This window comes from Echiichthys vipera (genome assembly GCF_963691815.1).
Source record: "Echiichthys vipera genome assembly, chromosome: 16".
NCBI lineage: Eukaryota > Metazoa > Chordata > Actinopteri > Perciformes > Trachinidae > Echiichthys > Echiichthys vipera.
Window position 1 is genome coordinate 18,957,398 of NC_139841.1, and position 15,229 is coordinate 18,972,626.

Sequence of the window (15,229 nt, forward strand, 5' to 3'; positions counted from 1 at the left end):
TTTCTCTCATGTTCACATGCACATTCACATTCACACCTGGAAATCAAGGCATGCACATATTAATTAACTTTTTTTCATTCTCTCTCCAGGCCTATACGACAAATGTTTCTACGCCTCCAGTGACCGAGGCTGGCTGCTTGGCATCCAGGCAGTTAGCGAATATGGCAATCGTGACCCCCGCTTCTTCTTCTCCCTTAAAACTGACCGTGCGCACAAAGTGACTTCCATCCACTCCAATGCTCGCTATGTACCCAACCAATGGGCACATGTTGCAGTCACATATGATGGCGTGTACATGAAGCTCTTTGTCAATGGCGCCCAAGTGGGTGTCAGTCGGGAGCAATCGGGCGATGTCTTCAGCCATTTGACCAAAAAGTGTAAAGTACTAATGATTGGGGGGAATGCACTGAATCATAATTATAGAGGGACAGTGGAGAGGGTGGGTCTATGGGGGCAGGCCAGAGGGCAGAGGCAGATTGTCAGGGATATGCAGGGCCATGAGGACCCCCAAGATCTACCTCAGTTGGTCATCCGTGAAACATTTGAGCACCCAGGCCGGAAGTGGCTGACTGTAAAAGATGGTAGCTTTCCTCAGCCTGAGCAGGGGGGAGGTGGACGATTAGGGTTTCTGGGTTTGTTGGACACAACGCTGGACCCTCCAACTTGTGGTCAAACTGTCTGCGACAATGTTGAAGTCATAAAAAACTACAACCACCTTTGGAACTTCCGTCGACCCAAGAAAGTACGATATCGTGTCATAAATGTTTGGGACGATGCACGCATGAGGCCAACTGTATCGGACCACCAGATCAGCCTGCAGCACCAGCAGCTAAATGATGCCTTCAGCCCCTACAACATCACCTGGGAGCTTAGCATTCACAACGTGACCAATTCCTCCCTTCGAAACCGCTTGATTCTAGCTAACTGTGATATCAGCAAAGTTGGCGATGATGCTTGTGACCCAGAGTGCAACCATCCACTGACAGGGTTTGATGCAGGTGACTGCATGTCTGGGCATCGGAGTCGTTGCCCTGAGCACAAGCAGGGAAATGGTGTATGTGACCCTGAATGTAATTGGGAGAACTTCTTCTATGACCTTGGTGACTGCTGCAACCCCAATGTGACTGATGTGACCAAGACGTGCTTCAACCGCTCGTCTCCACACAAGTAAGCTCACTCTCTTCACAGTTTGCATGTTACCATGTGTGTAGCACTGATAATCGTCTTTATAGTTGTTTGATTAACTTAAGACTTAAATGCACCACAGCCTTCCTTGACTGATTTGACACATTTTTGGTTGACATAACTGAATAATCTTAGTAAACCAACTCCATACCTTGGCCTCACATGTATAGAATAAATCAAACAACAAATCCTTCTATACATGTGGCCCTGAACAGAGATTTTAATGTCTAGTCCTACTGTTTCCTGACCATTTGGGCTGAGAATGAGTGTAACATAACTCGCAGCCTGTGTGGCCTGGGAAATCCTCAGGGAGCAGCTAGTCCAATCTAGCCTTGGCCTGGTTCAATCAGTGTTCCACACTTAAGCAGGGCAAAACAAACACAACTGTATGACTATCCTAGTAGCACATGCACAGACGGGACCACTCATTTTTGTATCAATTTTTCAACAACTCTCCCCACCTTTTTCTATTCTATGTCTCATATACCCAGTGGTCCTAATTAAGCTGACTTGATTGGAGAAGGGAGTTGGTTTGGAAAGAGTGACTTTCTAAACAGAGTGAAAGGGCAATTAGAGGTCAGAAAAGAGAGTCCAGTTTTTGCTTGTAGCAATGGAAATCAAAGACATACCACTCTCTCCAGGAAACCACTGAAAGACATGTTTCCTGGGGAAGCAGGTATGGGTCCCTTAACGTGGGTGCCTAAAAGAATTTTCCAGGAAAAACAGTGAAGAAAGTTCACTTTACTTGCATGTGAATACCAGTAGTGCATAATCTTCTAGGTGTATTGTACGTCAAGCAAGGGATTATGTGGTTTTATGCAGCTACTTAAGGAGAACACAGAGACCTTGATAAATGCATGCATTTTTTTTGTTTTTGTGGTAATGTCATTGTGGCTTGTAGATGATGAGTAAAGGCTGGCAAGGAGAATAAATCTCTGGAATTTGCTGTAATACGGTTTGTGCCAGACCTCCAATTGCAGGATTGTTTGTTTCTTGGTACACTGAAATTCAGCACAGTAGACTAAGACATTTTTGTGGACAATGCAGGGGGTCTTTATGGTTACGCCAGAAGAAGAGACAAAAATGACTGCAATTCAGATGTTTGTCAGGATTTCTTGCCACTGTCATGTGGGGACAAGCGAAAGGAATAAAACCTAGTAGGCCTAGCGTGTGGGATTGTTTGGGTCTTTCTGATAGCATGAATCAAGGAAACAAGCCTGTTTTCAATCACAGTTAAGCTGGAAGTATTGTCTGTCTGGCACTATCCTGTTGCTTAAATGACTGCAAAATAGCTAAATAATGACATCTAATTACCTACATCATAGGGGAAAAGCAGGTGGGTTTGCTATTGCTTCCATCTCTCAATTCCCATCACATCCCTTCCAGCTTAGTCATCATTAGAAACTCATTCATCAAGTGGCAGGCAAACTACTTCATTTAGACATCAGCCATTGGCAAAATGTTTCCCATTGCAATGTTCAAACCTCCCTGTGGGTATTTGAAAGATGGTCTTGTGAAAGGAAGGATACCAGCGAGAGAGAGAAAGAGACAGACAGAACAAGGACAGGATAATTCTCAGTCTAAAAAATAGATATAATCTCCCCAAGTGGTTGCTTATTTTGCTTTGATTATGGTATGTCTGGAGAGACTTGCAGAGAGCTGCACTACAAACAGTTTGACATTCCTCCTTAATTATGAAATTCTGGATGAACAATGTACCGCGTATGCAGGGGAACAATGGTTGTGAGGTCCTGCATTTATTTTTGCAGCGTTTGCGCCTGTTACCACTTACGTGTAGTGTTTTCAAAAATCTAGCTTACAGAGGACACAGCTCTGTGGTCCTGCAGCAGTCTCTCCTCTGAAAATACCATTGATAATAACCCCCCGTCTCCCTCCCTCCACATTTGGCTGAAGGAAATATTTTGCATTGTTTTCACAGCTCTTGGTTTTGACACTTTTTATGGTTTTAGTGGTATTTGATGTTATCTGACAGCATTTACATTCTTATGTCTGGAGCTGGGGACATCTAAAATCGGGGCTGTAATTTATACACTGTGAATTTACATGATGTGGACAGAAAGGCAGAAAGCATATTGCGCTCTGTCAAAGTTATTTGAAAGCTTATGTGTGTGTTAAACTGTCAATGAATAATTCATGTAATATATGATCAACTGGGCAGAAGATCAATCCCTTAGCTAATATCAGACCTCATCAGATTGGCAAGATTTTTTGTGAGCACCTGAAATTAAAATGTTTTTTGGAAACTCCCAAACTAAAGCAAGATGGATGGACAGACTTTGCAAGATAGGACCATTTTGGCTTCAATATGTTTTTCGGAAATTAAGTTCTGGTCTGTTTTATCAGAGGCTAATAGGTCATCTGTTTTCCTTTGGCTCCAAATATCTCTCCACCCCTCCTGAGTCAATACCTCTCACTATGGCAGGTTAATGGATGGGCCAACCTTTCTGTTTTTTTTCACTCCCTCTTCCTGCTGTATTGTAGCTCAGAATGGGGAGCCAATCCCCAGGGCCCTTGACTTGGGTGTTTTACAGTTGGTCATCTAAACCTTAAGCCCCCATCCCATAAAACATAATGGAGTGCTTGGACGTAAATACCAGGAGTTTGCACTTCCCCTTTAAAGCCATAGCACACTTATAAAAGCACCTGTTGCCGAGGACCTGTGTGTGATGTATTCCTGCTTATGTGGGGAATGATGGGAAAGTGAAGTAAGGAGAGGCTTTACTTGGGCCACTAGGCAGAAAGTGATGTAGCCAGATACTGTAGGTGGTCTTTTGAAATATGATACACTGGGAAATTTATTGATGGTGCCTTGATGGAGTCGGTTTAGAAGTCAGGGAGGGCACTCATGAAGAGATTCACATTTTTATGCAAGGACTGAATGTGTATACCCCATTAAGAGCTCCAACTTCAGATAGGAACTATTAGAATTGGGGAACATTTGGACCATCCCATCGTCTATTCCATATGTCATTGCCATGCCAACTCACCCCAGCTTCCACACTATGCTGCCCCAGACATATGTATACAAGGCAAATTTATGGGCTTATATGAATTATATATGGGTGTAAATGGATGAGGTCATAATCCCCCCATTTAATATGTATCAGGTATAAAAGCATTAAAACAGCATTTTGAGCTGCCTCACACACACCCCTGGATTTTCCTCACTGCAGATGCCCTGCAGTGATGCTTGAATTTTGCAAAGCTTGATTTTCTGTACTCACCTCACTTTTCTCTCCCTCATTCAATTTTTTTTAATCTCATTTTCTTTTTTTTGTTAGTCTTAAAAAGTTTTTTTTCCCAGGACATGTCTGAAAAGTGGTGTGGTTAAATGCATGGAAAATCCTGTCTTTCCCAAGTGGCTTATCTCGGCTGAAAAAATGTTTGATGGGAGGCAAGAGAGGAGAACAGAGGCTATGGGATGGGGAAACAGTTGTGGGGTGGGATGTGTGTGTGTGTGTGTGTGTGTGTGTGTGTGTGTGTGTGTGTGTGTGTGTGTGTGTTTGTGTGTGTGTGTGTGTGTGTGTGTGTGTGTGTGTGTGTGTGTGTGTGTGTGTGTGTGTGTGTGTGTGTGTGTGTGTGTGTGTGTGTGTGGTGCGTGCGTGCGTGCGTGCGTGCGTGCGTGCGTGCGTGCGTGCGTGCGTGCGTGCGTGCGTGCGTGCGTGCGTGCGAGGAGAGAGAGAGAGAGAGAGAGAGAGAGAGAGAGAGAGAGAGAGAGAGAGAGAGAGAGAGAGAGAGAGAGAGAGAGAGAGAGAGAGAGAGAGAGAGAGAGAGAGAGAGAGAGAGAGAGAGAGAGAGAGAGAGAGAGAGAGAGAGAGAGAGAGAGAGAGAGAGAGAGAGAGGTTATTGACGAGGTTTGAGTAAGATGTGGACTGACAGATAGAAAGACAGAGAACAAACACTGTCACGATGATATCGTTGGGTAGCGGCTCCCTACAGTGACAGCTAACCTAAACCTTTACCAAATCAAAAATCAAAAACATGTTCACACATATATTCACATAAAGACACACAAAAGGCCTATTTTACTCCCCAATCGATTATTCTAAAACTGTCTGCTTTTGCTCCCCCGTTTATCAATCCAGCATGTGATGCACATTGCACATTGTGTTTTTGTAACAGGGCCAGGGGCGTTTGAATAATTGAACTCAGATTCGTTAAGTTCTGACCCTACAACAGAACTGTCACTCGTATTCTTTGCTAACGCAATCATTTTAGTATCAAACCCTCTGCCACCCAAACCCCCCACCCCCCATGCATGTCCAAAAACTCTGGACAAATATTTTCTGAGGAAATAATGAAATTCCTGAAATTATCAGGAAGAGGGACCTTATATTATCTGTTCTCTCTCACACTCTCTCCTTAGACCTGGCCCCAGTGAGTGCACCCAGTTGCTCTTGCTTAGGCTTCAAGAAAGCATTTGCTACACTGAACCCTTTATTCAAAACGTCTGTTTTGAGGGAGTGCTGCATCTTCACTAAGCAGCTCCTTATCCAGCTTGTGATTTGATGCAGAGCGACTTGTCCAACAAAACCTCGTAGAGATGTTATGAAGCATTTTGTGGAGTTGGATATGAAATATGCATTTGTGGTAACTTTAGCAGGTTTGTTACATCATAGGAATTAGCTCACTGGTATAAATTCTTCCAGAACACCACAAAACACCAGTGTTTCTGACTTTTGAATTGGTTCCTTTAGGCAACATTGAATATATGCAATGAGACAGCAGGGTTTTACATTCAAATTTTTATATTTTATGCTGACATTTACTTTTCAAACTATTAGGGTCTAAGCAATGAGGCAACAAGGACAGAGGAGTTGTAGGTTTTAATTTACCCCCAAAATGCAAAACAGTATAAACTAAGAATTTGATAACTACACCTATGAGAGGTCAACACAATATAACAACACTAAATATAACAACAACTAAACAAGGTTAACTAAGCAAACTGACCTGTAACAATGACACGTTGGAATGTATGTAGGCCCTTGGCCAAACCAAATACCACAGACACTTGGTGAAATCTAAGATGGATCCAAACTATTACTACACACCAAACAAAACCCCAAAAGCTGTTGGTTTGTCCAAATGGGCTGGCTTCAGGATTTAATAGTCCTTAGCCCCCAGCCATACCGTTTGCACCACCAGGAAACAACCTCCTGCAACAACCACAGTAACTCAAAAAGAAAGAAACATTTACGGTACATATAACTGACAATAACATGTGTAATCCTGCAATGTTAAAATGTGTGCAATAAACAGATCCAAAACACACCAACTGTGTGATGTTAGTTGTTTAGGTGTGATTGACTGCAAATTAAATTAACCTGTGTAGACAGCAAGCTAATGAGGTGAGATAATGTGAATTGGAATAATATTAAAATGTGTGGACAACATACACACATAACTCTTACCCAGAAAAAAAGAAAAAGCACATTGCCCCAGCTGGCCACATTTTAAGGGCTTTTTTAATGAATTTTTAAAATGCTGAGTACAAAATCGATTCTGCAGGTCCAATAATGGACTTCAACTTTGGAGAATCAACATCAAATAAAATGGTCTAATGATCTAATAAAAATAACATAGGCCTATTATACATTGAAGAAATACTGGCCATTCGCCAATACAAAGAGACTATCTCAACACTTAATCTAAAGTGGTACCATTCAGGCAGTAACACTTCTTTTGGCAACCAAATGCTTTAATGTAATTTAGCTGAAATCACAATATGTCACATTTTATCACTTCTACTTTAAGCTACTATTTTTGTGGATATCACTTTTGTCACAGAGCCATTAATCATAAATGATGTTGCCTGTCAGTAAGTCTTGTTGAATGCAGTTCTTCCAAAAATAGTTCAATCAGCACAGTAGTGACATTTTACCAATGCTTTACTATCAGTGATAACCTTAACCCTTAAGTTCGTATGCAAAATAAATCAAATTAAATCAAATCAAGTGTCTTTGTGTTGAAAGGAGCCAGTTGAGGTGGTTCGGGCATCTAGTAAGGATGCCCCCTGGGCGCCTCCCTAGGGTCCCTAGGGAGGTGTTCCAGGCACCTCCAGCTGGGAGGAGTCCTCGGGGAAGACCCAGGACTATGTGGAGAGATTATATCTCCACACTGACCTGGGAACGCCTCGGGATCCCCCAGTTGGAGCTGGTTAATGTGGCCCGGGAAAGGAAAGTTTGGGCTAGAGCTCCTGCCCTCGCGACCTGACCCCGGATAAGCGGTTGAAGAGGAGTGAGAGTGAGATGAGTGAGTGAAGTGTCTTTGTCCAGTGGTAGTGTACAACACCTTATAACTTTACAGTAATTCAAAACATAGAGTAAACATGCTTTTATTTTGAGTCGGCTGTTGAGTGGATGAGTAAATATAAACAGCTCACTCCAGGATTTTGCACTTCACAAAGGTTCAAGTCTTTTTCTTTTATCCTTATATTTCCCTGAGCTCACTTAAGTGGGACAAATGTGATCTGCGCTTAAAAAGAAAAAAGCATGATAGTACATGCTCAAAAGTATCTAACCTTTTTTATACAGTCTATGGATGTAACACAAAATTAAATTGTATGTATGTTTTAAAAATTGGTAGTGTAAGGTAAGTTGACCTTGACTGGCTGAAATGAAGAAAACCTTTAACAGACAGTATCTTTTTTTCATCTTTGATAAATGGAATCAATAAAATTGAAATATTGCATAATTGACAAAATTCCTTCCAAATGTACCATTGGCAAGCAGATCTTGCGTTTTTGTGTGGAAAATATGTGATCATGCAAATCAGCTTTGCATGATAGCAGTCGAAACTCACATATGACCAATCAGTCTATTAAGTCCAAAAGTTTATTATTTTTATATTTATCAAAGGCACAGGGCACCATTTACAAAAGAGTGCCAACAGCATGAGGTGTATTTGTTCCTGTTAGATATTACAAGGTTATTTTACAAGTTAGTGCACATTGAACTAAAGAAGAGGGACACTGAAATCACTAAAAGTACTCTTTTGCTGGGAGGAAACTCTCCCTGCTGTATAGGGTCAAGTGCAGTAAAGAATCAGTGTTTTTTTTAAATGATCTAAGCACACACAAAAAAATATAAGGCGGGCAAGTGGGTCAAACAAACTAGGTCAAAACATCTAAAAAGGATCCTATTTGTGATAGTAGGGCCAATGCCATGTTTTGTTTCGGATAGACTCCTGTTTTCGTATCTATTTCCAAAGCCTTTAAAGCTAAATAAAAAAAGGAGCTTCAGCATATGCAACAGCTTATTGACTCATCAAAGAGGACTGAGCTTGTCGATGCTGTTTGCCAGGACCACTAGCCAGGGTCAAATGTGTTTGATGTGTTCGTAAAAATGAATGACAGTTTCACTACTGGAAAGATATCTCATCTTTTTTAATGATTGCAATCATTCGTGCTGCCGTTTCCTCCGGTCTGAGACAAAACACAATAACATGGATAAGTCAGAATACTTGAACAATTAACTGTCAAGCTGATCAGAGATGCTATCATGAAAACAAAATGTTAGAGTACATTTTGTGCTATAGAACCAGTCTTGCCAGGACATCTCTCACTTGTACGTTGAAATGAAGAAGTTACAGATTTCATTTTTGTTTGCCTCTTGCACTTCCTACTGTAGAAAACAACATAATTTACTATCTCCATTTTAGGCTATGGTAAGTGAGCAGAAACTGCAATGAAACTTTATGGAATGAGAGAGAAAGAAGACACATTATAATTATTTGGTCAAGATTGTTGCCAGCCTGATTCACAGTTATTTAACCTTATCTGACACCATCAATGGACTGCAGGTGGGCAATCTCTGTGCCAGGACTTATGGACACAAAAAAATAAAAAAAGGCAGAGCAATGAGAGCAGTTTTATTAAAAGACTTTATTTATTTGGGTATATTGCACTTGTAAGACACTGTTCTCATTGTTGAGCTATTGCCGTAATGTGAAATACTCTTTTTTCTTCTTGCTTTTTATCTTCCAGGGCGTATTTGGATGTGAAAGAGTTAAAAGAGATTCTGCAGTTGGATGGCTCAACTCACCTGAATGTCTTCTTTGCCAATTCTTCTGATGAAGATCTGGCGGGGGTTGCCACTTGGCCCTGGGACAAAGAGGCCCTCACACATTTGGGTAGAAGACTAACAACAATACATACATACATACATACATACATACAAACATGCATGCATGCACACTCACATGCAGACAAAATACCTTCTTTGGCATTAGAGTTCAAGCCCCAAGTAGTTTCTCTCTTAATCAAAACTCTAACAGGGAAAATGATGATAATAAAGCTGAGGAGGGAAATTAATAATGCATTGTCTGAATCTTATTCCAGTTCCACTTACTTTACACTACACTAAGCTCTTGTCACTTGAGTGTTTGCGGTGTTTACATCGTGTATGTGTCTTCTTCCCCATTTTCTCAGGTGGAATTGTGCTGAACCCTTCCTTCTATGGTACATTTGGTCACACTGACACAATGGTCCATGAGGTCGGTCACAGTCTTGGGCTTTATCACGTGTTTCGAGGTATATCAGAGATCGAGTCGTGTAACGATGCATGTTTGGAGACTGAGCCCTCAATGGAGACCGGAGATCTGTGTGCGGATACCAACCCCACTCCAAAATACAAAGGCTGCCATGATCCTGAACCAGGCAACGAAACCTGTGGCTGTCGGCATTTCACACACACGCCGTTTAACAACTACATGAGTTATGCAGGTGAGACGGAGCCGCCGCATGGGTTTTGTTACGTATTCAGGCAAAATGCTACAGTTATACATCTCACATGAAACTGACACACACAGATCACCGTAGAGGAATTTGTTGAGTCTGTGTGCATACTTAGACAGGTGTGGAATTTAGCAGGGACATTTCATGGGAAAAACAAAAAAGGGGACACATCCTTTCATGTCACTTGTGCAACATTGTTTGTTGTCATAGTGAAATGGGGAAACAAATACTGCTAAATATGAACAGCTGGTTTATTTTATTCATGGGATCAACACCTGTGGAATGATTTAACAGTCCCATATTATGCTCAGTATTAGGTTCATACTTGTATTTTGGTTTAATGTTCAAATAACACATAATTTTTCTCATACTGTCTGTCAGAATATACCTGTATTCACCCTCTATCTTAAACGCTCCAGAGACATGATATCTCTTTTTACCCTCCTTGGCATCTCTTCACGTAATTTCAGCCAGGGAATGACCGTAACGACACTGCCGCAGCACTTTGTACCAACATATAGTTTAGATGTGACATCACAACAGTACACAAGTCCTGACGGCTCATTTAAAGGCATAATTTCTGAATACAGGCTGTGTGTGTTCCTCTGTGGATTAAGCATTCTGAGACTTTTACATTATTTATACAGCACCTCCACCTGCTTTAAAATGAAAAAGACAACGAAATTTCACTTTTTATAATATTGGATCTTTAGTACCTACTTCCTTTTCACTCATCAATCCAAAATCCAATCCCCTCTGTTCACCCTGACCTCCTACATCTGTTACCTGCAGATGATGCCTGTACAGATTCCTTCACGCTGAACCAGGTGGCTAGGATGCACTGCTACCTGGACCTCATCTACCAAACCTGGCAACCCGCCTCCAAACCTCCTCCAGTGCCAATGTCACCCCAAGTAGTTGAGCAGCATCATAATTTCATCACCCTGGAATGGTTTCCACCCATATCTGGACACTTTTACAACAGGTGAAATGAGCTACATAGGTTGCCGATGCGGGTGTCTGTGATAATAAAGCTGATAGAGATTTATTACATAATCGATTATTGTTTGAGCTAATATAACAAGTACTGTAATTGAGGTTCAGTTATTTTTACAGACACCTGAAAAGTGAGCCAAATAACTGGAAGCACTATCTTAAAACTTTGTTACACTCTCATCATTTGTCTCACAATTTGACCTTATTGCACATTACTGTATGATTTTACACTGTTTAAATATGTACTTGGCCTGTATCTAAGTTGGTTGCTGTGACTGTCTGTTGGTTTCCTAGAGAAGTGGGATCAGTTTGTGATAAATGCACCGAAGGGAGAGTTCTCCTGCAGTATGCCTCAAACTCCTCTTCCCCACGACCTTGTGCCCCTTCTGGACACTGGTCCCCACGAGAGGCTGAAGGTACAGTGCAATACTTTATTCTATAGTGGCTGACATTGGACACTGTCTTTGTAAGGTGGTTGTTGGTTCACAAATTGGACAGGCCTTTCTCAAGTGTACACTTACAGATGATTATCATAATACAAGCAAATAAGTTTTTTTTCCTTTGGGGGTAAATTCTTCACTCTGCTTTTAGTCAGTTTCTTGATTATAATGAGATGTTTCTATTTAAATCAAATTTGATATAAAAGCAAAGCCACATCCTTCACCCACAGTTTACAGCATGTTAACTTGATTTGAGGTTTGCCTTTTGTTGATTTTCTGAGTCAATACAAAAAATTTTGGTGACTGACTCAACCTCAAAACACGCAAATGACTCACTGGATTCATGACACTCGGGCCGTGGGACAACATGGAAGGATCAAGGAGGTCACTTCCCAATGGATAATGCTATGTGGTACCAAAATTCCCATATGAGAGCTCAGAGTCAAAACCAAAGCTAAAGATCATGACTTTGCTATAAATCCTCCCTTTTTTAAATTACATTGCTGGGGTATATGGGTGAGAGATAAATTGATGAGGTATTTAACATAAAAAAAAGAAAATAAATAGTTGTCGTCCCACCCGGGCACCTCTGATCACTCTGTGGTTCTTGCACTGACAGGATTAAGCATACTCTGGATATTATGCATGTGACTATGTGCAGCTATGTGTGAATGTTTTTGTTTTCCCATATTAAACAACTTCTAATTAATGGATATGTATATCTTTTAAATGAAATGTACCGTGGTGGCCTGAATTTAGGACATTTTCCCCCTGGAAATTAGGACTTAGCATTTAGTTATTCTCACAGCAGATGTTTGTTTTAAGTGGACTAAGCTAGTGGGTTATGAGACGCTGAGGGTGAGGGCATGACAAAATGGCCGTTGGGAATGAGAACGGAAAACATCCTCACCCTATGTACTGTTATTTGCTGGGCATTAAACACCCACATGGGGCCAAAACGTCTTTGCGGAAGCACAGAAACGTCCTGTCCAGAGCAAAATAAATGATTCAGGCAGACAGCAGGGTCTCTGCAGGTACCAACACCACCACACACTTCTAGATGATCTTAAGTGATGATTGTGAGCATGTTAATGCTCCATTGAAGAAACATTTGTAATAAGTAGAAACAAGTAGAGAGCGTCTCTTCACATTCTGACAAAATATAGACACAGAAAAAGACTCAAAGTCATTGTTAAGCGACCAAGAGATACAGTCACTGAGCTGGAATTCCACAGAAAGGTGAGAGTATGTTTAACTAAACATTATGTATGCTTAACTTTGACAAGACAAAAATGATTCTATGACAAGGACCAATCCATGAATTTGACAAATATATCTGTAAACCCTCCTAACTCCAATAATGTTAAAGCAATGGTGCAAAACTGCTACCCTAAACATTGCTATGTAAGCACAAGCTAGATATAACGTGAATTTTAGCTAGCTTATTATTCAGCTGGGACTTCACCAAACAGCTGAATCCACTGATTAATGAAATGTAAAATGTGTTTTTAAAAATAACTTATATTTATGAGCTGTCATGGTCCAATAAGTGAGTGCATTTGTTCCACCTCATGCAGAAGTCCGCTGCTACCAGTAGGCTAAACCTTAGCATATATTTTAATTAGCTCAATAGTAATGGTTGCCTAGCTAGACAACACCTCTGACAACCATGGATGTGTTCCTAGTAGAGACAGACAGCTGTAATTTACCAAAAGTTTACTTTTAACAAAAACAACTTTCAGCTGATGCGTGTGATAAGTCCAAAAAGATCCAGATATATCTTTCTTACATGCATGTCCCAAACCTTTCATGAGCAGCAGGGGTGTATTGGGCAAAGCAGCATAGTCATCAATCAGATGTACCTGCATGTAGGCAGCTTGTCTCAATTTGTAAACTGGATGGAAGAAACATGTGCTTTCATGTGAAAACCAGCGATTGGCGATTACCTGCAAAAAAATAATTACCTAATAATAATATGCTCTATATATTTTAAGTCACTGAACCTTGAACCACTGGCTATAGTGTAAGTACCAGAGGCAAGTCTGGGCTTGTCTAACATGCTGTGTGTGTGTGTGTGTGTGTGTGTGTGTGTGTGTGTGTGTGTGTGTGTGTGTGTGTGTGTGTGTGTGTGTGTGTGTGTGTGTGTGTGTGTGTGTGTGTGTGTGTGTGTGTGTGTGTGTGTGTGTGTGTGTGTGTGTGTGTGTGTGTGTGTGTGTGTGTGTGTGTGTGTGTAAACTGTACTCTTTTTTTCCCCTCTTGGACGGGGCTCCTGATTGTGGCAGCTTCCCATTCCTGTTAACTCTGCTTGCAGCTTCTCACTGGATACCACAGTGGCCGATTCCTGCTGTGATGGTGCATATGTGTCCAGTAGTTATTGACATTCTGGCAACTATCAACTTTAAGATACTGTAAACTACAATGAATTAGCATACTATCTATTGGCATAGCATCCTGATATTGGAAGATACCTTTGTTAACACCCTTGTGTGACTGTGTATGTGTCTACATGCATTCATGAGCATTCATTCATACACATGGCACCTGTTATCTAAGGACTTGCTGTGTCCTCACACTACTTGACTGGGAAACACTGGTGTGATCAGAGAGAGCCAGAGTACCTCTCATAAATCTTTACTACTCTATGTCCTGGAGAAATATGGCTGGAGGAAAAAAGCAAGAGTGAAAAAAAAGGCTAAACCACACATGGATGTGGATTCAGGGAGGGGGTAAGAGAGGTTGGGTGGGGTGGAAACCACCCAAGATAGTTAGGAGAATTGCATGTGGTTAGTGACATTCACAAGGGAGGATCCTGGGCTGATTGAAAACAGCAGTGTGCATGAATGGAAGTGAAAGGTCCAGGATGCGTATGTTTGCCAACATATGTGTGGGAAAGTGTGTGTATGTGTATAGCTCTATGTGAATACACATTACTCTTGTTTTGTATTTGCATGTGGAGGTGCACTTAAATGAAATAATACTCTTCATATATGAAATGTTAAATGTTTTCCTATGTGAGAATGTATGAAATTACTCAATAAATCTTAACAGCAAGCATATGTGTGTCTGTATGTTTAAGTCCAAGAGAAGCCTCAGACACCTCTTTGATAGAAATACAGTGTTTATCAGCTGCTATATTTGAGGATTTGTTTGCCTGACATTGTTCAAGAATAAAGGGTTCAGTGTATGCCACACTCCAGGCCCATGATCCAAACACAGATAACTAACCAATATAAACAAAAAACACGCAATTTTTACATTTAAAGTACATTTCTGTGGACATGCACATTTCCCTGAACCCTCCAAGTCTTTAGTCTTTTGGGTCAACCAAACAACCTTCTCACTACAGCAAATATGCCAAAGCTCATCCATTGTTTTTAACAATCATAATGACATTACTTGTATTTTTCTTACCTAATACAGTCTGATTAATTAGCTACTTCCTTGTCATATTTTGCAAAATAGTTTTACTCCAATAAAAAGTTTGTGAAATAGAACAAAGATATTCTCACTTTCTATTATATTGTATTGAGAATGAAGCCGTTTTCTCTTATGAACAAATGTCTGATGAATCAGGTGGGGTCATTGTCTGAAGTTGCCCTTTCTCACATGTCACACACAAAGTAAGATGTCCATGTCAGAGGCATTCTCACTTACTGGAAACCCTAGCCACATAGCTGTTCATAATTTAGTCATTCACAACTGAGTCTCGAGCCGTTCCTTGAATATGTCTGACAATTCGGCATCACGCTAGAATGTTTGTTTTCTTCTGATTTTGTTTGAGCCGCATCATAGAAACGTCACCAACACCTACTTGATCGCTGGGAATACTCTGGACAATGATTTGCTCAAT

General features: G+C 40.9%; 1 protein-coding gene across 1 annotated transcript in view; it reads left to right on the top strand.

Moving 5' to 3' along the window:
- pappaa (pregnancy-associated plasma protein A, pappalysin 1a) overlaps window positions 1–15,229 on the top strand; it is a gene marked incomplete at its 5' end in the record, with an annotated part of 88,848 nt that overhangs the window by 7,143 nt on the left and 66,476 nt on the right. Inside the window, 5 exons of the mRNA XM_083929296.1 lie at window positions 90–1,167; window positions 9,194–9,339; window positions 9,638–9,931; window positions 10,736–10,928; window positions 11,234–11,355. Of these exons, the coding sequence (XP_083785422.1) occupies window positions 90–1,167; window positions 9,194–9,339; window positions 9,638–9,931; window positions 10,736–10,928; window positions 11,234–11,355 (1,833 nt within the window). The remainder of the gene's footprint in view (window positions 1–89; window positions 1,168–9,193; window positions 9,340–9,637; window positions 9,932–10,735; window positions 10,929–11,233; window positions 11,356–15,229) is intronic.